A 26,055-nucleotide genomic window follows, 5' to 3' on the forward strand; every position below is an offset into this window, starting at 1 on the left:
ACATATCACATGAAAATGGTTTGAAATTATTCATCGCAATGTATAACAAAGAAACTTTTGTTTGGGAATGCTTTAATAATGATGTGACTGTTCAAACAAGTAGTAAGGCTTTTGAGTGACCCATCTTTTGTAACACTTAGAATACTGCTATTGCCACAGTTACAACTGATTGAAAACACAGTATTATGAAGAAGAAACTCAGAAACCTAAGAAAATGCTTGCGGAGTAACCTTTCCTTACCATGTGACTTAACATTTTACAAGGGATGTTACAGAATTGGGTGCTTCACTGACAGTATTTCTATCTCTTGTGCCAAATTGGGGCCATGGTTACTTGAAGGTCACACCTGTTTGTCTCACTGAAGTTGTCAGTTCCTCGAGGATAGCAACTTATTATCTATTTTCCTAGTGCCTTATGGCACCTCCTTGGTATTTAGTCCTCTGTGAGTACATGAATTCAGTAAAGCTAGAGTCAATGACATTTAAAGTAAAAAAGCCAACATCTGCCTAGAAATGTATATAAATAATATGTTAAGTTTAAATTTCTAGAAGCAGATACGTAATGGATTGTGTTCATCAGATGGATTCCATTAATCGTTTTTGGCCAGTGTTAATATTTAATGTAGGAATAAGATTAGCTAATGAGCATACCTTAGACTAGATCAAGGAACTTTTTTTGTATTAAGAATGTATTCCCATCAAAGGAGTTTTGTTGGTAATAAAATAGCTACTACTTATTGGGTCCTTAGTCTGTGCTGATATTCTACCAGATGCTTTGTTATAAGATTTGTTTAATCATTGTTGTAGCGACCTAGGAATTAGCCAGTATTACCCCTGTTTCTGAAAATAAGAGGACAGAAACAAAAAGAAGTTAATTTGCCCACAGACCCACAGTTTGGAAGTATCAGAGCCAAAATTGGAACCTAGATCTGTCTCCAAAACCTTTTCGTTTTTCATTATTCTCTATCTCTGTGGCTAGCAATAAGGGGGAAATTATATATTCTTTAGCTAATAGATAACACATTCATGTGGTTTAGCGTGACAAAGGTACAAAAGACTCTCTGACCTCTTTGCACAGTTTCTTCTCCATGCCCTACAACCCATGGTGTCCATTTTTCTCATACCTTTCTGAGAAATTGTATGTGTTTATATAGCTTATATGTATAGTTCCACTTTTTTTTTTTCTTACAGAAATGAGAGCATACTAACACATTGTTCCACAATATGCAATAGAATTTATATGTTGCTTTGGTCTCTGTTTCTTTCTTCTCCTTTTAAAAAATAATGATTTCTGAAATGTATGAAATCCTTATATGTGTCCCCATCATCCCTTTTTCTACTGCTACCACCCTGGACGTCTCTTGGCCTGTTGCAATGGATTCCTAAGTAGCCTGCTTTCCATCCAGCTCATTCAAGGCACCACCATTAAGGCACCACCACCAATATACACTGAGCACTCATCATGCACCCAAGGATGAGACATACTTTGTAAAGACAGAACTGATTCACTTAAAGCATGTCAATGGCTCTCCACCTGCCGCAGAATAGAGGCTGTGGTCTCGTACTTCTGGTTCCTCTCCACCAGCCCAGGTTCGGTCTAGGAGGCTCCGACTTCTGGTCCCAGCCGGCATTTCCAGTCAGCCAGCCCCTCCCACATACTCTGCTCTAAGGTCACCTCACTGCTGATTCCCTAACATGCCAGTAGTTTCCACCCCTTTGTTCCTGCTTTTCTCTTCCTGGAGTGACCTCCCTTCCCTCTTTACCGAGTCTTTCTCTCCTTCCCAGATCTGATGAAGTGTCAGCTTTCAAGATACTTTCATGGTCCCCTCTCCCACCCCATCCAGGAGGGGAATACAGGCCCTAGTAAACATTTTTATTCCCGTCCCTCAGCAAGGGCGATAAGAACAATCTTTCCTCAGGAGTTGCTGGTACAGTTGCTGACATCCTCTAATTTTCTCCTATCTTCTTAGGAGCCCTGGTCCCCACCCGCCTTGCACCCCGAAATTAACATCATCTTTGCTTCTTCATCTGGATCCCCATGAAAATAACCTAAGGCAGGCACCTTTTTCATGACATCCTAGTTCAGTTTTTGTTAATCTATTTGACCCCTTCTCCTTCTAGACTGTAAATTAACTAGAATTAGTTTACCTTTGCTTCTCAAGATTGTGAACCATGTCTCGCACCTAGTGTGTGCTCAGTACATGCTGAGTTGAATTCAGTTTGATCTCCAAGTTATTTTAGGTGGATTTGTTTCCCTACTTGACTAATCCTTCCCGGCAATGTGAGGTGATGTGGCCCTAAGCACACACAATCATAACCAAGGGCAGAAGGTCTGTAAATGTTTTCGGTCTCAAGCTGCTTGACATTCTGATGAATGCTACCAACCAAGAAAAAAAAAATTGTTCATATGCACATGTTACAAATTTTGCAGACCATTCCTGGACTCCCTCTTTGAAGCCCTTGACGTACAGCTCTGTGCTTTAAGAGAATGCCTTTTTCTTTTTATTGCAGGGGAATAGCTCATTTTTGAGTGTTGTAACTTTTGGGGTAATGTTTTCCTTGACATTTAACTTTCTTTTCTTAGGTACATTTCTTGACTGAGTGGATATTTGATGATATTAAGGATTTTTATTTTCTTTGAAACTAATATTGTGGTTATATGTTTAAAAGGTCCCTTATCTTTTAGAGATACGTACTGAATTGTTTAAGGGGGGGAAATGGTAGAACATCTAAGACTTGCTTCAATATAATTTTGTGACAGTGGGGGACAGGGACTGAGTAAGAGTATTAATGAGACAAAGTTCACCGTGTTGTTAAGGGTTGAAGGTGGGCAATGAGTACATTGACTTCATTAGACTGTTCTCTCTGCTTTTGATATGTTTGAGATTTTCCATAAGGAAGTTTTAAAAAGGAAATCTGGATGTATTACAGCCCCTAAGAAATTGTCGTTGTAGTTTAAACCAAAAAAAAAAAAAGAGAGAGAGCGAGAGAGAGAAAGCAATATGGATACAAATGCACTTTCTCTATACTTAGAGTTGAGCTTATGCGGTTATCCATTTAATGTTAAAACAGTTACACCTAAATCTGCAAAAGACTGTCTTGTGAACAATGCATTTCCATAAACTGTTCACATCACCCTTTAGCTTCTCCACAAAACGAAGAGGTAGGTGGCGTATCTCAGTGCTGTGTCACAAGCTTATGAATATCCTACTGGCAGCTAATCTTCATCTTTTTTAGACCCTGACGAAGTAATTTGCAGACACGTCTCAACAAGGGGTGCAAATATATTTCGTTTAACTGAGAAAATCAAGACATGAATGAAGTGGAGTTACTGATTTTCTTCTGTGTCACATAAATCAAGTCAGAAGGCATTTCCAAAAAAAGAAGTACTTTGGTAATGTCACGAGCAATAGTTAGAGGAGGTATCTCACTGCATGAAAATCGGAAGCACACTCAGGTGTGCCTGCCACGTCCTTCCTCAGGATTTGCTTAACTAAATGCTTGCTTTGACAACTGCTTTCTGAATTCTTAAAACTTTATAACCTGCGTGTCTTGATGTTTATGTTTCTTTTATAATGTTTTGGACTTATGAAATGTTAATGTTTCCAGAAGCCAACATGGAATTTTTTGGTATCATTCATAACATTTCTTCCCAGATTTGGTTTGAAGCGTTCTTAAAGAATATTTAATTAAGCTTCAAAGCCAAGCCTTCACAGTGTCTAAGGACAATGTAGCCAGTCCAGTCTCATTGCCAGGTAATGCTGAAGCACACATTAGTGTATATCCACCTTCAACTCATATATATTTATATTAGCTATGTCACTGTGGAATTTAAAACTCAAGGCTGGTGCCTCTTATCTCTGAGTGTAGTAAAACAGTTCCAATAATTAAAAATAGAAAGTTATTTTTGCATCAGAAGGGAAAAGGTAGCATTCACCTTCCCAATAAATACATTTAAGCTAGAAAACTGGTGTTTTTATCTCTTGTTATTTGGTTATCTATTGCGGGGTTGTGTTAAAAAGACCCGGCAGACAAAGCAGCCCTTAAAACTACATTCATCAGCCTCTGAGTAAAATCTCTTCCTGGTCTGTTGATTGTGGAGTAAAGCAGTCCCATTAAGTAACCTCTTCTGACCTGGTAGGAAATGATTATGGATGAGCCCTGGGAGACAGCCAAGCACAGCCATAGCTCTGAGAATTAGAGTGGGAAAACCAAGACTCCGTGATGAGATGGCTTTTCCAAGGCAATGTCTCTTGCTTTCACTTTCTTCATATATAAAACAGGGATACTAACCAAACTTACAGGATGACTCTGAGGACACTTGAGGATCCCCTGTGAACTATAAAATGTTATATAAAAATTAATTGTTATTTTTAGGGCCAATTCTACCTGTTTTTACAGTTGAGAAGAAGATGAATAACACAATTACAGGCCTAGTTAAGAAATCATTTTAAAGTAAAATTGTATAGACATTAGTATTTGCCATAAGCCCAACTTCCTACATTTTGGAAGAGATTTATTTTTCAAGAGAGACTTTCATAAAAGATATAATTCTAGTAATTCTATCTCAGGATTAACTTATTAAAAATATTAATCAGGATTAACTTTTTTTTAATAATAATAAGAAAGTTCTTGGTATGCATCTGTTGTTTTCAGCGAATCCCAAATGATAAGACATGATATTTGTTCCCAAGAGGCCTCTATCCTTTAGGAGAAGACCCGCCAGCCCCTGAAACAACAGGGACTAAAGTCATCATCCAAAAGCCCCCCCCGCCCCCCGCCTCTGTCAGCCGACAGGTTAGACCCCTTTGAGAACTTCCCTTTGCCTGTTCAGGTGGCTGTCTGGCTCCGTCCAGTCTTTCAGCTCTAATGTGAACAATGTGGTTACTCCCTACCCACCCACTGGCTTCCTGCTCCCAGAATACCCTCCTCCACCCATTTCTGCATATCACATTTTACTCCAATCCTTCTCAGCTCAAATGACCCCTTCCCCACACAGCCTTCTCCAGTCCCCAACCAGAGCAGTACAGTCACAAGTGCAGATTCCAGAACATGTGGAGCTCAGTGGGAGGACTAGAGAAAGTGAGATTCTGAACAGAGTCTGGAAGGATTGGTGAATTTGGGCAGGCGAGCCAGAAAATGGAGAACATTCCAGGGAGAACAACCCCCAAGAAAACAACTCCATACAATATTATAACATGTTATAAATATTTATAAAATAAATATTGGCTGTAATTTTCTGGCCAACCGTATTGGAACTAGAAATTTTTTCTTTGAAAGGCACGTTTTCTTCAGTATGTCAACTTTTTTAAAATCATGGAAGTGGAGATTATATTTTAAAGGTTTGTTCTTGCTCTCAAGTAATTTATGACATCACATGTTTTAGACTAAACTGAAAATTATAAAGCAGTATCTTCAGAATTGGTGGTAGCAGGAAAGTTAATAATGGACATAAAAAGAAACCATAGAAGAGAAAATCATATACTTATTCGGATATTTTGCCCTTGAATACAAACTAATTTGGAATTATCCAAAATAGCTAGAATATCAATAGCCAAAATAGCTAGAAAATAAAATGAGTAGGAAATTGTGAAATTTATTTTGCAAGTAAACTATGATGCATGGAACTGTTTTTATCTATATAGTGCCTTAAAGGAATTTTATTCTCTCAGTTTGATTTTTTTTCCAGTTGGACTGTTCTGATTTTTTGTTTTCTACTTTTATTGATGAATGGAATAAAGACATGGCTGAAACAGTTAAACCTGAGAGATGCAACTTGGGGATTTAATAATCAGGTTAATGTGAATCATTTTAATGCGGGATTGTGGTTGTCGTTAGGAGTTTCCACAGCATTTTTCCTTTGTATCTATTAGGGGAAAAAATACACAACAATTTAGAATAATTTCTAAATTAAAAAAATCTGCTGTATACCAGTATCAGCAGTATACACAAGAATACTTTTCTTTCTTAACTCATTCTGATGTCTGTGTTGGGGCCATGGGTCTCTTCAGCAAGTATCTTTTAGGCAGTTAAATGCCAACTGGAATAATTTGGCCTGTTCTAAATTTGGCATGTGTTGAGTGAAAAGTGCCAAAAAATATTCTGATAGTCATATTTGTAAACTGCTTTGGAAATAAAAGGTTTAGGTAACTCACTGAATGAACCATTCTTTTGGCAAATGCCAAAGAGACAATGCTTTCATTGTTCTTTTTTGATTTTTTAATTTCAGGTGTATCCTTTGGTGTTTTTTGTTTTGTTATCTTTCATTCTCTTAATTATATATATATAATAATATATTAGTAGGAAAACAATAATAACAAATTTGTGAGATGTGTAGAATTGTGTTTTCGTAGTTCGACTTATTTTTATGTTAGAAGAGGACTTTTAAAAAATAATTGTTAGATGCACTGTTATTTTGAGGACTTCTAAATAAATCTCAAGAAAAGTGCTAGGCAGAGGTGAGTAACAGTAAGGAATATTAACTCTTAGCACTATGGAGACTATATCATAAGCCACCATGGGGTGTGCAGTTTTATAATATCCTACTGTATCCTCTTCTTTTTTGCATATTCACACAAAAGACTTTAATGCTTTTCAAACCAACCTCGACAGCTTCCTGGATTTGTGATCATTTCTAAGGAAAAAAGAGAATATGACATATGTTTTTCTCAGTATACAAGGTAATAGAATGGGGCTATTGTAAACAGGAAGGAGAAGCCCACATTGCTGGTACAGAGGAAGCTGCTGGCTAGAGGAAAGGACGCCACATCGGGCGTGGAGGAGTGTGAAGATGGTGTTTACGTTAGCGTTGAGCTTCTGCAGGAAAGAAGTTGAGAACCAGCTCCAGTAGTACCAGAAACTATGGAGCCATAAATTTCCTACGATTTACATGTCCTTAACAGGCAGGATTTCTGTTAAATCCTCTTGCTAAAGACAAATGTTTTTCTCCTTACTAGAACTCCACGGAGAACTATTTGGCATTTGGGAGGTAACATATGTTAATTCAGTTTATCCAAGTGCTGAACTAGATGTTAAAATTAATATTTATGCTTCACTTTCTGACTCTAAACCATAAAATTCATGAGGCAAATAATAAAAAAGCTGTTTTCAAGAATCATATAAATGGTTACCCAACAACTTCAGTTGGTTCTTTGGAGAAGTGCACTGCAAGTAGACAGTTGACGGGTTCTGGCCCTGACCGTTCTGTGTTTGTGAGGGCCTGATTTTTCTGCTTTGATCTCTGCTTTATCACCAAGGTTAGAATGGAATGCCTGACCTCAGGCAAGTGGCGTGACATCTCAGAACCTTATCAGAGTGTGAGATGAGGGTCTAGGTTTAGTTCTTCAGGTTTCAAAGTGTTCCATACCTCATGGATATCCATTATAAGTTAAAACGTAAAAAAACAAAAATGCAACACACGTTTAATTGTTAAAGCATTAATAAACACAACTGCAACTCAAATTCATCATGTGATGTACTTTAACATACTGGAGACCATTACTTCTTAAATCACACTGCCAGGTTTTTCTGTGCAGTGCTTGGGTCAAACCTCACCTGCTAGAAAGTGAGCACCATGCATCTTGCCTATGTATTTTGTCTGATTGGTCCCATCTGCATCCCTATTGACCAGTACCAGATAGAGGTATGTTTAATAAATGAATGCAAATGAATGATTTTAAGCCTTTTGAAAAAGTATACTTGAAAGTTTGTAATGTGGCACTGGTCTCCTCTCTCTCTCTCTCTCTCTGTCTCTCAATTTGAGTTTCTGTAATTCACTCCTTTAAAATTGTATCTGGGAATACAGTTTCATATCATCAGTGTGCTGTGTCCCATTAAGTCCCAGGCTAGGCTAGGGCATTTCTATACATTTCACGCTGTCCTCATTGTGAAATAGGCATGTGTATGGTAGGTAACTTTTTGTGTGTGTGCAGCCTTTCAAATAAAGCTTCATCTGCTAGACAGGCTTGGGCAGGTCCCCTCCTGGGAGGATGGGGGCCGGAGTGGCCTGGTTGAGAGAACTCACAAGTGAGAAGACATTTGGACTCCTGTCCGTCACCACCTTTGAACTTCCTGAAGTTTCATTCCCATGTTTTGTAAAAAGCCATTGCTCCAAAGCAACATTCTCCCGCTAGTAACCAGTCTAGGGTGTTATTTTTTTTTTCCAGAAGATTCTGTCATCTTCTCCTCCTTGATTACAATGCTAAGAAGAGAGGAACAGACTTCAGTCCCCCTCACCATAATAACTTATCTCCTACTCTTCTATTTGTACTGATAGTCATAAACACTCCCATCAGTTTTGTGTTTGATACAAAATTAGCCTTAATCAACTGAATGCTCTCTGGCATTTGACACCACTCCCTGCTGATTTTTTTTTTAACTTAATTTTTTTTTTAGAGCAGTTTTAGGTTCACATCAAAGTTAAGAGAAGGGTACAGAGATTTCCCATATATCCTCTCCCCCCATACATACGTAGCCCCTCCCCATTATCACCTCCTGCCAGAGCTACTCGGTGATGCATTTGTTCTGTCTACAATTGACATTAATGTTTGGCAAACAGAAATAAGTCTTTCAAGGAAATATCTGGCTGGTTGCTGCTCTGATGTGTTTAGACCTGTGTGCACAATTTTCAATTCTTGAGAGCAAGGCCCATCTCTGGCTTTGCTTACCTTTGTTTCCTCTTTAATGCAGGGTTTTCCAACCTTGGCACAATTAAAACGTTGGGCGAGATAACCCTTTGTTGTAGGGGGCTCTCCTACAGTGTTGTAGATCGTTGAGCCGCATCCCTGGCCTCAACCTACTAGATTCCAGTAGCAGCCCCCTTCTCCCAGCATGACAAGCAAAAATGTCTCCAGACACCGCCAAATGACCCTTGGGGAGCAAAATTAACCCTGGATTGAAACCAGTGCTCTAGTACAGTGCCTGATACACAATAAGCCTGCCCTAAAATACTTGATAAATTAATAAATATATTTAAACCACAACTAGACATTTAATCATTGGATATTTCTGTTTCATGCCACCATTTCCTCTAAATTCTCTGAATTTACAACTTGAAATATCATAGGTATGCAATTGTTATCACTATCCTGTTGTCTTGCAGACAAAAGTTCTAAGGGTCTTAACTAGAACAGAGGTTTTAAGACATTTTGCTATTAAGATACCCTGAAATGTTACGTTTGAGGAATGAGTTTTCTAAAGGCCAAAGTATGTACAGTGTGTGTAGTTGAAGGTGTGTTTGTGTTTTTCAAAGTGTTGAGACATAAGAATGACATCAGCAAGATTAGGCCATCTGGGAAGCTGAGTGGGGCTGGTCAGTTGCTGGGGGAAGGGAAGGGCCTGGGAGAGATCCCAAATGGGGAAAGTGGAAGGGTCCAGAGAAGGACATGTGCTTGCCCCAGGGACTGCTTACAGAGTCCCTTGAGTAGATGGCATGAATTGATAAGCAGAGTGAAACTATTTCGGAGTTAATTTATACTTCTTGAAAGTTTTTGAAAATAACTTCATTGAGATGAAATAAGCGACATTATGTAATTGTCTTTATTTCAGTGAAGAGGTTGTACATTAATACTTAAAATGTAATTTCTGGAATATTTTTATTTACAGGGAAGCAAGAATCATTATTCAAAAATAAGATAAAGTTTAAGAAGTGAAATCAATTTGGAAATGTCATAATGAATATTTAATCACGATGCTTTTATGTCTTCTTAAGGCAGATTTAAATGAATATAGTTAACTTAGTGTACTTTTTTTCGCAGTACAGTTCCTTTGGGCTTTGATCCCTCTTTCTTAAAAGGTCGTTGCTTAGCACAATTTAAGTTCCTACCATTAATGTCCCTTGCTGCAAACTACCGTTGTAAAATTTTGAGGAGAGAACTATAGTTTAAGTTTTGTGCTTTTTAAGAAAGATATCTTTGTTCTTTTATATCATTAATTATAAGAATGAAGAGGATATGAATATAATAGTAATATTTTTGTATTAAAGAAGTATTTGAATTTATTTAGAAACATTTTTCTTTTATAGGTAGGCTATTTGTTATTTTAAATTTTTAATGTTTTTTCAATTATTATAAATACTGAAACTTAGATAGAATTTTCTAGGAGCTATAGCGAAGTTTGTTGTAGAGGCTGGGTGATTTTGAGTCCAGAGAGGCTGTTACAAAATCATGGTAAGGATATTGAACAAGCTAATGTTATTCTGGACAGCAAAATTGTGTAGTGTAATTATAGGCAAATATTTAGCGTATCACTTTAGAATGTTCATAATTTAAAGTTTCACAGAGCAATTTAATTTTGTTTTTCTTTTGAGAGAAGGATGCTACAATGTTATCAACCCAAACGATCCCTAGATATGACAACTTTTTGTACAGGAGTTTATGATGTTTGTTCTTGCAGTTTTAGCTTTAACGGAAAGGAGAATAGTTTATAATTATGGGCAATTTTTAGTTTTCTTTTATGGTATATTATTTTACCCATTTGAAATATAGAATAAAAGGTAGTTCTTGAAACTTACTCCCAAACACAGAGTACATCCTGAGAACGTTGCAGTAAAGTGGGTCAGTTATATTTTGAGTTTTGTGTGCTGGTGTTATTGCATCTTTATGACACACTTTATACTTTGGGGATAATATTGTTGCCCTATAATTTTTATTATCTTAAAATCAGAAGTCTCTCTCTTCCCATTGTCTTAAGTAATATTGACGGTACAAAGAGAGTTTCACTTTGAAGTTTGGTACTTTTTCTTTTCTTTCCTGCTGTAGCCACATAGTTTTGAAATTTGGGCAAAATGCTCTGCAGAGCTACTTTATTTGAAAAATATTAGTTAAAAAATTCCTATCCTTTGAGTGTGTTTTCACCTTTTTATCAGGTTTGTGTGTTGGGCCATAGGGAATGCTTTAGAACTGGGTTGCCTGACATGATAGCCACTAGACATGTTGGCTATTTCAATTTTAATTTTAATTAATGAAAATTAAATAAAATTAAACATTTAGTTCCTCAGTCACACTAGCCGCACTTCAAGGGTCCAATAGCCATATTAGACAGTGCAGATAGAGAACATTTTCACGGTCACAGATAGTTCTGTTGGGTACACCTCTCCAGGATGGGTGTTGGCAAACTGCAACCTGGGGGCCCATTCTGGTCCACTGTTTGTTTTGTAAATAAAGTTTGACTGGAATATAGCCATGACCACCTATTTATATATTGCCTATGGCTGCTTTCAGGCTATAACAGCAGAACTGAGTAGTTGGAACAGAGACCATGTAGCTCACAGAGCCTAAAATATTTTCTTTCTATCCCTTTATAAAATAAGATTGACTCCACTTTAGAGTATCCATATTTATAATGTAAAGGTTGTTTGAATAGCATAGTTGTTTTATGTGTAGCATATATTAGTAATATTAAATGCCTTACATAAGGCAGATTATCATACTTCAAAGATGAGCCAGACCAGAAGAACAGGCAAGAATAGAGTATCAGGCCAAATCTCTTGATTACTAGTTGAGAACAGGCATCCACTAGTAGGGACAACTAGAAGGTACAGCCTTCTGTGATAGGTCAGACACTTTTCAGAATGGAGAGAATTAAGGAAGAATACGAGGGAAGACAACATGCAAGGTGTCAATCTACTCAGGGTGGGCAGGGCAAGTGGCAGAATTAATACACAGTAGCCATGAGACCCTTCAATGCTGCTGGCCCATTGTCACACTTGGACCCAGAGTCTGGTTGGGAGTAAGGGGTGGAATATGAAAAGAGCATGAGGGCAGTTAGAAGATAAATAAAGTGAGGTGGGGGCGATATTTATCTAATATGTTAGATTTAAAAATCTTTCAATTAAACTTTTCCATTTAGACTTAAATAGAAATTGATTCAAAAATGTTTATTTCATTAATAAAGTACCTGGTTTCTAATGTTTGGTTGATTGTATCGCTTTAGAATTTTTATGGCCTTCTTTTATCTTCTAAACTATCCAAGAAATTTAGTCTCTTAGATGACATGTGAAATACTTAAATCCATTTTGTTTTACCACTTTACATACAATTTTTAAAAATTCTATTTTAAACCGTGGAGCTTTTCCATTTTGGTGGGACATAAGCTTCTTTTCTTTTTATTTTTTTAATAATTTATTTTTATTATTTATTTTTAAATTTTTGACTGTTGGGTCTTTGTGCGTGGGCTTTCTCTAGTTGCGTCAAGCAGGGGCTACTCTTTGTTGGGGTGCACAGGCTTCTTATTGCGGTGACTTCTCTTGTTGCAGAGCACAGGCTCTAGGTATGCAGGCTTCAGTAGTTGTGGCACGTGGGCTCAGTAGTTGTGGCTTGTGGGCTCTAGAGCGCAGGCTCAGCTGTTGTGGCGCATGGGCTTAATTGCTCCACGGCATGTGAGGTCTTCCCGGACCAGGGCTCGAACCCGTGTCCCCTGCGTTGGCAGGCAGATTCTTAACCACTGCACCACCAGGGAAGTCCCTTGAGCTTATTTTCTATGTGAGTGTTTGGGTTATAGTTTTTATGGAAGCGAAATCATCATGATTTTAGTTGATTTCAACTTGTAAGTTGTAATGCAGTCTAATAAAAGTGAGTTTTTGGGCTTACCTGGTGGCGCAGTGGTTGAGAATCCGCCTGCCGATGCAGGGGACATGGGTTCGTGCCCCGGTCTGGGAAGATCCCACATGCCACGGAGCGGCTAGGCCCGTGAGCCATGGCCGCTGAGCCTGCGCGTCCGAAGCCTGTGCTCCGCAACGGGAGAGGCCACAACAGTGAGAGGCCCGCGTACCGAAAAAAATAAAAAGTGAGCTTTTGACCTTGGCCTAAGAGAACTGCCTTTGTTAGTCTTCCTTTGTTACTTACCCAGGTTTAAGCCAGCACAGTTTCTTAGTCATCTTCCTTTGTTACTTTCCCAGGTTTAAGCCAGCACAGTTTCTTAGTCAAAGTGCCCTTGCTCTTCTTCAGCCAGAGCTTCAGTGAGTGCCTTATAAAGGCTGACCCTCACTGGAGCAGATTATAATGTAGCACCAGAGCTAAATTTAGAGGGAAGCCAAGCCTCTACTCCAAATAGTAACAGCTAAACGATAGGGACTTTTGGTGAACAGAATATCTTCATTTAGTCTTTCAATACCAGTAGGTGAGCCTCTGTGTTTGTTTTATTTTGCATGTTGTGTGTGTCAAAATCTTTGCATACTTTTTTTATGTTTATGTGTTCTTTTATTATTTTCCACATAGACTATATTGAGGCTGTGTAAAATAAGCCTGCATAACTGGGCTATGAAGAAACAAACTTTTGTATTTAGAACTAAAGAAAGTATAAACAGAGCTAAAGAATTTTTAAAATAGAGTAATTCTCTCCACTGTAGGCTGTGTTTGGTAGTAATTCCCCATTAGCAGGAAAATAGAAACAAGGTGTAAAGGTAGAGTTAATTAGGGAATTCTATATGTTTATATTCTAGACGTTAAAATAAGTCTTTTAGAGGGGGCTCCCACTTTAAAAATATTTTTAAATTCTAAAATAAAAACATCTTTGGCAAAAAAGGAAACTCCTTCCTTGCTTGTTCACCTCCTGGAGGAGTTTCAGGCTCTATTTTTGGTTTTGTATCTCAGTAGGAGACCCAAACTCTTTAACAGGTATTTTCCTTCACTAACACAAGAAAACATTTTGTATGGTATTTCGGTATTTGTTGTGTTTTGGGAGGTGTGGAAACATTAAGAAGAACACACACACACACACACACACACGCACACACACACACACATGTATATTCATTACTTGTGCTCCAATGGAAATGTTTGCTGGTATAGAGTGAATCTGTTGAAAATTCCAACAGGGAAAATTCTGAATGAAAGAGTTTTGCAGTGAATATAAATAATGCATTAGAAACTCTATTTCCGACATCTTTCAAATGAAATGAGATTTCATTGATTAAAGTTATTGCTTTTGTAGTTATTTCACTGTGCAGCTGCTGCCCCATACACATACAGCAATCATTCCCTTCTCTATACTGGTTAGCTAGGTGTGTCCCGCTGTTGTTTCACCTGTCACATTGTACTGTAGATGTTTGTATTTTATCTCTGCTGGGCTCTTTGTTCCTTGAGGGCTTGGAATCCGGCTTAGTCACCTTTATATCTCCAAGTAGGATGTAGTAAGTTCACTTTATAGGATTGATAAAAATTCTCTCTACTTAAACCATAAAAGAAATTACTTTTGGGCTTTGTTACTTTATTTAAAACATTTTTTTTAGTTTCACTTTAAAAATGGTGATTCAAGTTTTCAATGATAAACAGATTGATTTCTATGTGAAAATAGAAGTTTCTCTTTTTTCATGGGGTTGGAAGAAAGTTTTAGTATATAAATTGAATAATAATTCTTCCACATTCTTGAGGATTTTTTAAAAATTTTGAGATATAATTAATGGTATAAGTAATGGAGAAAATCTAGACACTTTCAAATCACAATTTTAAAAATCTTTGAAAGATAATTAAGTAATTTGCTTGACATTATCTTAATCGTTTGGTCCTCATAATTTAGGCAATCTAGACATATTTTCAGATTGTAATATTTATGCCAGCAAGGTTATTCTCAGTTTGTAAAAGGTCTTTTAGAGCAGATTTTTCACTTTTTTAAAAGATCATTTTTGATATTTTTAATTATATATTAAATCCAATAGGAGAATTTAAAATACCCAAATACTCATCCTCTGAGGTTAAGCAAACAAATGAAAAGCTTACTAACAGTTTCTTGTATCGTTCTTAAATGTTCCTTGCCTAGAAAAGGAAATATTACGTGTACCCCCCTTTTTAACCAAAAAATTATGCTTTACACTCTTTCATTCAACTTGCTTTTTTCCTTTAACAATTTTACTTGAACATCTTTCCATATCAGTGCGACGGCTTATTTGACAATTATTTATTAAATTTAAATGCTTACTCTCAGTATTGTTTTAGGTGCTAAAGATACAGTATTGAGTAAAACCTACAAAATCCCTACCCACATGGATGTTACTCTTGGGGGAAATAGACCAGGGCAAACAGATGCTAATGAAATGACAGGGTCTGCTGTGAGCTATGAAGAGAAATAGAGCTAGATGAGAGGGAGAGAGAGAGAAGGAGCCTTGTTAGTCAGGGTGGTCTGGGAAAGTCTCTGAAATGGAGGCATTTGAGTGAGTGCAGAGAGTTAAAGCCATGTGAATGGCTTCCCTGGCCCACTGGAAGAAGCAAAGAGGGCAATGTGGCTGGAGCAGTGCATGATGGGACGAGGTATACGTAGGAAACATAATCAGAGAGGTAGCCAGGGCCATATGTAGTACATTGGATATAATTTATTTTGTAAAGCTTCGTAGTTCCATTTGATGGCTTATCATAACTTATTGAACTAGATAGGTTTATGAGTATTCAACTTCCATTTTTTTATGCATCCAACAATGTTGCAGCTAAATCCTTTTATATATACACATACACGTATATTTGCATACCTGTGTGGGTATTGTAAAGGAAAAGTTATACAAATTCCTTGTAAAGGAATTGCTGGACCATAGGTTATGCACATGTAAATATTTATAGATATTCACCAAATGCTTCCCAAAAGTATTGCATGGAGTTTATCCTTTATATCAAAGTTTATGTCTGTGGTTATTTTCCTTGTGTCTTTTGTCCACACTAGATATTATTAAACTTTAAAAGTTTTGCTAGTTCAGTAGTTACAATTATCTCATCTTTAAAACTATATTTAGTATGGGTGAAGTCAAACATATACTTATTAGCTATATATTGTATGAACTGCTTATTTGAAGTGCCTAATCTTATTTTCTTTGTTTTCAGAAATTTTATGAATAAGCATCAGAAGCCAGTGCTAACAGGCCAGCGGTTCAAAACTCGGAAAAGGGGTAGGTAGTGTTGTGTGTTTGTGTGTGTATGGCGGGGACGGGGTTGGGGGAAATGTGTGTTTAAAGTTCTAATCAAAATATAAGGTTGGTGAATGTCAAGTTTAACAATACAACAGCCAGTTATTTTACTAGCAAAAGCGAGTTTCTTCGGGAAGAGCCCAGAGGAATTGCAGTTCGGGGTATGTGAACTATGGGGCAAGTCAGAGAACAAGGAAGAGGAACTTGCTATTATAGGGAAAAGAGGGGAGTTGAGAGGAGCTATAATAACCCAACAGTCCATGTGAGGAAGCTGGGAGTCCAAAGTATGGAGGCTACTCATAGGTTGGTCTGGTACATTCTCTGATTGGCTGGGCTGTGGTTAGGTGGAGAGAAGTTTTCTTCTTCCTTCTGGATAGTTAAGTAGGCAACACTTTTCCGTTGGAGACTAGAGAGGAAGGCATAAGTATCTTCCTGTTTGGAGTAATTGATGGTGCATGGCAGGGTATAAGAGCTCCCCCTACAGGCCTGCCCGGACTCCAATTTTAGCTGAAATTTCTTAATTAATTCCACAAAGAGGAATTGGGATTATCTTTGTTTCCACCTAACCTCACTAATTTCTGTCTTTTGAGCTCTGACTGTAAAATCTGAAGGTGTGCATTCAAGCCTCAGAACCACCAGTTACTTAGGTGTTTGATTTTGGACAAGTCATTTAACTTCTCTGAGCTTTGTGTCTTCATCTACAAAATGAGGATGGTTATATCTGTTCGGGTTGCCTTACTCTCATGTGAGGCTATGAAGGCAGTTGATAAACTTTACTGTTTTTAACATCAGCGTTTGCATTTGGTTTTTGCTTTCTTTGTGTTTTTAAGAAAACATTCATAAGCCAAGATAGTAAAACTAAGAGAAGAGTAAATTAGGGAAGACATTGAAGGGTTTTAGCCTTTTCAGAATTTAGAAAGTCGAATTAAATTTACTGCCCTAAATATCTGTAAAACTCAGGATATTTTCAGGTGTCTTTTATCGTGGGAAGAGAAGTGATATAGCCAGTTTGATGGTGGCTGGTACAATTTCTATATGTGAGTGACTCCTTTTTGTTATGTTCATCTTCCCATATTTTTTGTGTAAAGAATTTTTAAATCTTTTATAATATTTAATCAGTTTTGCATAATTATATAGAAATCCTCTTGGTTTTAATAGCAGTTGAGTCAAAAGTTGATAGGGAAACTTTTTAATCTATTTATTTATTTATTTATTTAGGCTGTGCCAGGTCTTAGACGCGGCATGTGCGCTTCTTAGTAGCGGCCTGCAAACTCTTAGTTGCGATATGCATGTGGGATCTAGTTCCCCGACCAGGAATTAAACCCTTGCCCCCTGCATTGGGAGCACGGAGTCTTACCCACTGGACCACCAGGGAAGTCCCAATAGGGAAACTTTTTAAAATATGAAACATGGTATGAAATTATTATGTTGACTGACACTGAGGAGAGTGACTGAAAAATACTTAAGGAAGTATCATGTGTAAAGATAAAGGATGATTGAATATCTTTTTGAAGGCCTCATAGCTGATTATGAAGCAGAATGCCGTGTAATGGTCATCGAGTGCTAAATTGTTGAATTGATAAGCTATATCACATGCCTTTGGCATTTTCAGCCAATGCATGTAGCTGAAGTTCTCTTGCAATGCTGTGACTATGTAAGTAGCAAGTGTAGCCATGTAGAAAGAAAAGAATTCTCAGTACAATAGATCATTTGAATTAGAAGAGATTGCAAGAGTCACTAGGTAACAGTAAGGACTAAAATGCTGCCTGCCAGAAAGCTTCACATTCCCACTAAAAAAAATGAAAATTAAAAAATATTTTAAAAACCAAAAGATACGGTTATTTTGTATAGTATTTCTGTCTTATACTCTTTTTTATTTTTATCTTTTGCATCCTTGACTCATCCCCATAAGCTAAGTATAAGTATAGTCTGAACCACCTCCTTCTATTATATTTAGCCCTCTTACAAACTGTGTCCCCACTACACAATGTGGATTGAAATCTGGAAGCAGGTAGCAATGCAAGGTGCTGCAACCAGCGTACGTTCTTTGTCTCATTGTTTAAAGCCGTCTTGAAAAACATAAATGACGTCGATGATTTCCAAAGGACTTAATCAGAAACCTAGTTACAGTTAAGCTATTGTTGCGCCTAGTAATGTGATAATATTTAATGTATGCCCAACTGTCAGGTGAAGGAAGGTTTGCCATCGCCTGCCCGCTGAGGGAACGTGTTAATCTCAGACCTGGATCTCCAACTTGGGCAGCTTTCTTAGTGTGACGCTGATTCACGGTAGCTGAGCTCCAACGCCAGGAGAGGGCCCAAGGATGTCTTGCACAAGAGCAGGCATGATTCAGCGAGTAAACTGGCCCTTACGGTCAGTCTTCAGTTTTGGACTGGAAAGGTTGCCTCTAACACTGAACTGGTTTGCCTCTGATTCATTTGGTGGGCAAGACTGTGCCTGTGTCTGATAGCTGCGGGAATACTCACAGAGAGCCACCCAGAAATATGTTATCTATCATTTGTCAGTTGATCTAGATTTATATAACTCAGGTCTGTTGGGGATTAGAGCAGCACTTGGGCCATTTTGTGCCAAACTGCTGACTGGAAAAAAAAAAATGGAGTCAACCTCATTTTCTGCTTTTCATAATAGTGAATTGCATCCTGACGATTCATTGTGCTTTGGCTTTTCTTCTGCTAGTATGATGGGGCTGAATTCAGATAAATGGTTGGCAGTTTTGTAGAGCCGAGAAAAAAAATCTACGGAGGATATTTCAAGGTCATTTTAATAGGCTGTCTTCTGAAGCTCTGTCTTCAGTTTGTACCTATTTCCTAGCAAAGTTAATGCTCTTCCCTGCCAAGTTAGTATAAAAATGTATTTCTTTTTGCTTAACATCAAAATTAAACATTATGGTAGGACACATCATATCAAACGAATCCTTTGTGAAATATGCACATCTTGCTTATAATATTTTCTCCAGAGAGATTATGTTTTCTAGTGTGACTTGGAGGAATCTGAAAGGATGAACACTTCTCCCTTGAGCCATTGTTATGCTTAGTGAAATGAAATATTTAATAATTGAACTGGCCTCCCTCTAAATTTTGTGGAGAAATTGGATTAAAATTAGTGAAAATAGGAGGGAAAAAAATGACCAAACTTCAGGCCTCCAGAGGGACCACATACTCAGGTTTCTCTTTGAGGCTTTAGATCCGTTTTGGTGGTTTTAAATCACTCTTAGATTTGTAATAAGTGGCGTTAGGAACTAATGAGGTAAATCTTTAAATATATACGGAAGTAAATCTGTGTGTGTATAGTTAGAAAACCCATGATCGTTCTTATTCATTTACTGTAACTCAGTGACCTTCAGAAAGGGAGGGTAGATTGTTATTTGTCACTTAACACACTGGGAAAATGCTGTCTTAACAATTTACCATAGTTCTTAGAGAAAGCAATGCATTTAGATAACTTACAGGCGTATTTGAGTGTCGGAAATAGGCCTGTTTCTCTATGTTGTGTGAGGGTGATTATGACTGACTCTTCAGTGTCACACTTGTGATTCACCAACACAGTATAAATGTGAGACCCTAATTGTGTACTTCCTACCTCAAGGGAGTTTTGACCTGCCAAATGGAAACTCAAGGAAGCAATGGCATATTTTCGTTAGGATTTTGTTGGTACTTCTGCTACACTGTCCTCAAATGAAATACAAATCATATACACTGTTGATTGTTTCGGATGAAAAAGAACCTATGGGTAAAATATTGTCTTGTTTCCCCAAACTTCCAGTAATGTTCTTGCCATTTTCCTGTACAGGAATTTAGTTTTCCTCTAGATGGACACTTATCTTAGCAGGTGGGAGTTTTGCTTTTCATCCTGCAAGAGAATTATTAATCCTCCCAGGCCATCATGACTTTTTAAGATTCCTAAGCTATACTTGATCATTTTGACCTAGTGCATTATTACTCACTGTTGAAATATGTCTGGCCATGATGTGCTGTCTTCCTCCTTTTACTTTCCCTCTCCCTTAGCAAGTCTTTTGGAAAAGTATAACTGGTGGATGAGGGCCTTTTTACAAAGAAGAGTTTTTAAGTTGTCTCTTAGATTCAAAACAAAGCTGTCTGCATGAATTTGTAGCTTACCTTATTGCTCAACTTATATTTTCCAGTGTCTTGAATTTATAATTTTCAAACCACCAAAGTCTGTTCTACCACCTGAGTCAATGTCAAAGCATGTTGGGGTCCATTGTGCAGATGGCCTCGGTTGATTTTGGGAGCTGGTCACGAGACTTAATAAGCAGCTCGTGGTCTTTTTACTTCTCATGCTTTTGTGTTCAAGGAGAGGGAACTTCTTCCCAAGGTGGGTGGTGAATTACCCTTTGGCTGGACCCCGAGTAGGGGATGATGCTTGCCAATGAGTTCATCCTGTGGGTCACAGTTACCCACTTCTTCCGAGCCCCGTGATCTACGCTTTTAGGGTGCCCATTCTCTCCCTCCCCCGCTTCACAACAAGACCCCAATTATGTTTTTCCTGCGGTCAACATTTGCATGTTCTTGGCTGCATAATGTTTTGCTTATGGCATCAAAAGGACTTTTATCTCTTGTTCATGACGAATAGTGTTCAAGTTAATTTACATCTGTCTTCATGGTATCTTATGCTGCGTGACTCTGACTGGTACTGGGAATGCCATTCTTCTCTGTTTCTGAGGCTGTGGTATTAACCCCTTACAACACATCCCTTCTGTTAGGCTGTAGGTAGGCAGTCTGTACAAACCAGGCAGCTGCTGTCTGGTTTTTACATGTAGTTTTTAATTGTTATCAAAGTCATGCGTGTACGTGGTTTAAATAGTCAAACAGTTCTGCAAGACCCCAGCGGAGCTCTCTCTACTCTTTAACTGCTTCTTTTAGCATTTGCATTCCTGTGGCCAAATAACACTGCTGTAAGGCTGATGCTTGATGTTTCTGTTGGAGGTATTCTAGATGTATTTCCTCCTATGGGAGATAAGGGTTCAGCTCTTTCATGCCTCACCCACCTGCAAACCTCTTCTCGTTCTCCGTCCTTTCATTATATCACAGTTTTAGCTAGACTCCTGTTTAGGGTGTATATTATTGTGACTTGGTACATGTTCTTCAGAGCTGAACTATTATTTGATTTATTTTTCTGAACACCATTTTCTCTTTGGATTTAATGAGTTTAATAATAATCAAAATCTTTTTTTTTGCTTAGTCTTCTGTACCTTAAAACTAGTCAACCCCATCCTTTCCCTTGTTATGTAAATCTCTTAATATAAACACTTTAGGAATTCTAACAATGATATTACATTGAAGGAATTCTGACTATGTATCATATCATATTGTATGATTGTATTGAAAAACCCTCTTCCATTTGGTTTGCTCTCTAGGCCAACTGTCCAGCTGTTAACCTGAAATGCTTGAAATGTCCTTTCACCACCGTCCTGAAGAGTACTGTTGTCTGTCTCTTAGATTTATTTTCTCTTTTTCCTGGGATCTCATGACTTACTAAAATTGTGAAATCATGAGTTATTCTCTCATTTCGGTGTGGTGTCTGTTTCAATCGCTTTTAAAAAGAGTGTATCAGAAACATAATTTTTGAGGCCTTGAATGTCTTGAAATATGTTTATTCTGCTCTTATGTTTGATTAGTAGTGTGACCGAACACTGGAATTCTAGTTTGGAAATTGTTTTTCCTCATAATTTTGAAGGAATATCTTCAGGTTTCTGGTATTTCTGTTGCGCAATTCAAAGTCATTCTGTTTCTTGATACTTTATATGTGATTTGGTTTTTTGCACCTGAAACTTCAGAGAGTTGCTTTATTCCCAGTGTTCTGAAATTTCACAGTAATGAATGCACCTTGTGGATCCATTTTCAGTCCTTGTGCTGGGTCCCTAGACAGTCCTTTATTGGGAAACTCATGTCCTTCAATACTGTAAAACTTTCTTGAAATTTTTAAATCCTTTCCTTTCCCTTTTTAAAAAAATATATTTTTATTCACTTATTATTTGGACATTTGACGGGTCGGCTCTTTTTCTTACCCTTCTGCTCCTATTTTATAGGTCTCTGACTTTTTTCCCAGTTTCTAAGAGATATTCTCAGCTTTCTCTTTTAACTCTTCAGTTGAGTTCGTATGTTTTTCTGTCATATTTTTCATTTCTAGGAACTTTTTCTTTTAATTCATGAAATGTTTCTTTTTCTATAGCATTCTTTTCTTCTTCTCCTTTTTTTTTTTTTTTTTACAGTTGCAATATCTACTTATCTCTAAAGACACATATGATAGAATTTTTTTTCTTTTTTTAACTTCTGGGTTCATCTTTTGCCCCTCTCTCCCCATATGCAGACTCTGCATAAGGGGGGGGAAAGGTGAAATCCTTTGAACTGAATCCTACATACTTTGCCTTTAACCTAGCCTTTTTTTTTTTTTTTACACCTCTTCTGACCTCTAGTTTGCTAGCTTCACATTTTTTCAACAGCATATGATCTTTATTTTGTTCAAGATTTTGCTCCAAACTGACCTTCCACAAGACGTCTCCCTAGAGTCTGCTGAGGAGAGGAACTTACCTAATATCTGTACCCCTAAATCCTCTGAAATACTTCAGGGCATCTACAAAGTCCAAACTGTTTTCGAATTAAATACCGAGATATCATTTGCCCCTTTCACACATTCTCTCATGAGTTTACAGTGGGTGGCTACAGGTTGTGTGATATTGCAACAGATTGCATGCAGCATGTTTGGAAATCTGTCTGCCATTAAGCCAGACATTAAAGAGATTTGCAACAGTGTAAAACAGTGCCTCTCTTCTCACTAATATTTTTCATGTAATAAATAATTTTATGCTTTAATTTCTATAAAGTAAGTATCCATGGATGTAACCTCCATAAACAAGAGCTCTTTGGAATCTTTAATACTTCTGAAGGGTGTCAAGGGGTCATGAAAACAAGAAGGTTGAGAACATCTGCTCTGAAGCTGGATATAGAAACGTATATAGCTCACGATATTTTTAAAATATTTAAATACTCTGGAATAATTTATCTTGTTAAAAAAAAAAAAATTCCTCCAGGAAATAACAAGTGTTTGGTGAGGATGTGGAAAAAGGAGAACCCTTGAACAGTATTGGTGGGAATGTAAATTGGTGCAGCCACTATAGAAAACAGTATGGAGGTTCCTTAAAAAATTAAAACTAGAATTACACATGATTCAGCAACTCCACTTCTGGGTATTTATTGGAAGAAAATGAAAACACCAACTCAAAAAGATATATGCACCCCAATGTTCACTGCAGCATTATTTACAATAAGCCAAGATATGGAAACAACCTGTCCATTACTCGGCCATAAAAAGAAGGAAATCCTGTCATTTGTGACTACATGGATGGATCTGGAGGGCATTATGTTAAGTGAAATAAGAAAGGCGAATTCTGTATGATCTCACTTACGTGTGGAATCTTTAAAACAAAAACAACAACAACAAAACAGCTCATGGATAACAGATTGATGGGTGCCAGAGGCACACTGGTGGGGACGTGGTGGGGAGGGGGCAGTGGGTGAAGGTAGTGGTCAAAATGTACAAACTTCCAATCATAGAATAAGTAATGAGGATGTGATGTACAGCTTAATAACTCTAGTTAATAATACTGTATTGCACAAAACAGAAACAGACTCACAGACTTAGAGAACGAACTTATGGTTATGAGGGGGGAAGGTGGAGGGAGGGGATAGTTTGGGAGTTTGGGATTGACATGCACACACCGCTATATTTAAAATGGATAACCAACGAGGACCTACTGGATAGCACAGGGAACTCTGCTCAATGTTATGTGGCAGCCTGGACGGGAGGGGAGTTTGGGGGAGAATGGATACATGTGTATTTATGGCTGAGTCGCTTTGCTGTGCCTCTAAAACTATCACAACATTGTTCATAGGCTATACTCCAATATAAAATTAAAAGTTAAAAAAAATACTGTATTGCATACTTGAAAGTTGCTAAGAAAGATCTTAAAATTTCTCATTACAAGACAAAAATGTGTGACTATGTAGGGTAATGAATGTTAGCTAGACTTATTATGGTGATCATTTTGTAATATATACAAATATCAAATCATATTGTATTCTTGCAACTAATATAATATCATATGTCAATTATATCTCGATTAAAAAAATTTAGAAAGAGATACCCCTCTTGATTTTCTTCCTCCCAATCTTTATTTTGTTTGTCTATATATTCTCCCTTATTCTTAAGTGATTCTCCCCGCATCATTTTCTTTTTCTGTCTTAAGTGGAACAAAATTTTAAGTTTTGATTGTTATACTTTATTGTTTATCAGATAGATAGGGTTAGTAGATTACATTGGCCTATCCTGAGTGACACAAATGATCAATCATCAATTTTTTAATGTATTAGATAGAGTGTGGCCCCTTGCAACAGAAATAAATTGCTTGAATAAATATTTAAACAAGGGCTTTAACATGAAAAACTAGTAGAAAAACTTAATCATCCTTCAACTTTTAAATAATCATACTATCAAATAAAAACCAGTGAACAAAGGAAATGTATGGTTGCATTTGGGAATACGTTGTGTAAGTAAAAGGATAATTGTATTCTGTATTTATTTTAGATGAAAAAGAGAAATTCGAACCCACAGTCTTCAGGGATACACTCATCCAGGGACTTAATGAAGCTGGTGATGACCTTGAAGCTGTAGCTAAGTTTCTGGACTCTACAGGCTCAAGATTAGATTATCGTCGCTATGCAGACACACTCTTCGATATCCTGGTGGCTGGCAGTATGCTCGGTAAACCATACATTAGAGCACCTTCTTGTAATATTATGCACTTTCAAATCTACTGAAAGATTTTCTTATGAGATAGAATCTTTATAAGCTTACATTTATGATAGTTGGTAAAAAAAATGTAAATGGGAGTCTCTACAACTTTTGCCTACATTACGATTTAGAATGATATTAATGTGGCTATGAAATGATTGTTAGTTAAGAGAGGCATAGCATTGAGGATTTTTGTTGACATACAACATGATTGGCCCCTTGACTTTAGATAAAAGCCAGTTTTTCCATGTGTCCCTAATATTTGAATGTTTCTGGAGTGGACTTACGAGGAGTAATTTCTACAGTAGAGTATAACTTTATGTTTGTCATCTAGATCCTTCCAGTATGTATCATTAAATTCCAATTGCCATAGCACTTTTCTTTTGAGTCCCACCCTTTTTTTCTTTTTCTTTCTTTGTTTTTTTTTTTTTTTTTTTGGTATAGTGAGCCGTGAGATTTAACTGTGTCAACAAATTTAAAAAGAATCCCCATTAAATTTAATTCTCATTAAAATTTATTTTATCCATAGAAAACTGTCTACGAAATATAGTTTAAATCTAGTTTTTAAAAAATCCTTGTAATTGTGAGTGTATAGGTAAAAGGATTAAAGATAGAAGTTTGGAAATTGTTAAAGATAGATAAAAAGCAAAATAAAAACTATGTCTTATAGAGCAGGGACATCAGGGGAAAAGGCTTCAGAATACTATTTAAGTGGTATGGTATATTGTTCTAAATGTTTATTAGGAATCACAACCACCCATTTTTCCTTTCATAGTTATTCTTAGAACTTGGTTTTCATAATTAGTTCCTATGGTAACCATAAATCACTGGAAATTGTCAGATCCCCAGGCCAGTGACTTTCAGCTGCCTAGGGGCCCTTCGCAAATGTGTGGAAGTGTTTTGTTTGCTACAAAGACTTGGGAGTGGAGGCCAGGTATGCCACCTACTTTGCTATGCAAGGAACATTCAGTACAATGAAAAATTGCCCTGCCCAGCGTGCTGTGAGTGCCTTTCATTGAGAAATGCTGCTTAAGCCAATCTACTTTAAGCCAGGGTGTATACATGCATTTTTAGGTAGAGCTACCCTTTAATTCTTCCCTCTGAGCTCTTAGATCTATCTATGCTGGTACATGGTCCCGTTTACTTTCAGACCCCCTTTTGATCTGAACTGCTGGTTTTCACTACCTTCCAAGTTTATTTTGTTGTTATCATTTATGAAAGTCTCAGTTTATCCCTGTAGATAATTCAAGTCCACATATAAAAAGCTCTTTATCGTGTGTTCAAATCCCAATACACAGAGATAGCTATTGTTAATATTTTGGTTAATTCTTTCCTAGAAAT

At 37.2% G+C, this 26,055-nt stretch overlaps 1 protein-coding gene across 2 annotated transcripts in view; it reads left to right on the plus strand.

The window, feature by feature from the left end:
* Positions 1 to 26,055, plus strand: part of BZW2 (basic leucine zipper and W2 domains 2) — a 58,081-nt gene that overhangs the window by 2,430 nt on the left and 29,596 nt on the right. For both annotated transcript variants that reach the window (XM_022587515.3, XM_022587507.3), the window contains exons 2-3: positions 15,803 to 15,867; positions 24,508 to 24,684. In XM_022587515.3, coding sequence (XP_022443223.1) covers positions 15,810 to 15,867; positions 24,508 to 24,684 — 235 coding nt within the window. In that variant the 5' untranslated portion in view covers positions 15,803 to 15,809. The remainder of the gene's footprint in view (positions 1 to 15,802; positions 15,868 to 24,507; positions 24,685 to 26,055) is intronic.

This window comes from Delphinapterus leucas, chromosome 9 (assembly GCF_059928025.1).
Source record: "Delphinapterus leucas isolate spDelLeu-1000000601 "Yukka" chromosome 9, BTC_Dleu_Yukka2, whole genome shotgun sequence".
In the NCBI taxonomy this organism is placed as follows: domain Eukaryota; kingdom Metazoa; phylum Chordata; class Mammalia; order Artiodactyla; family Monodontidae; genus Delphinapterus; species Delphinapterus leucas.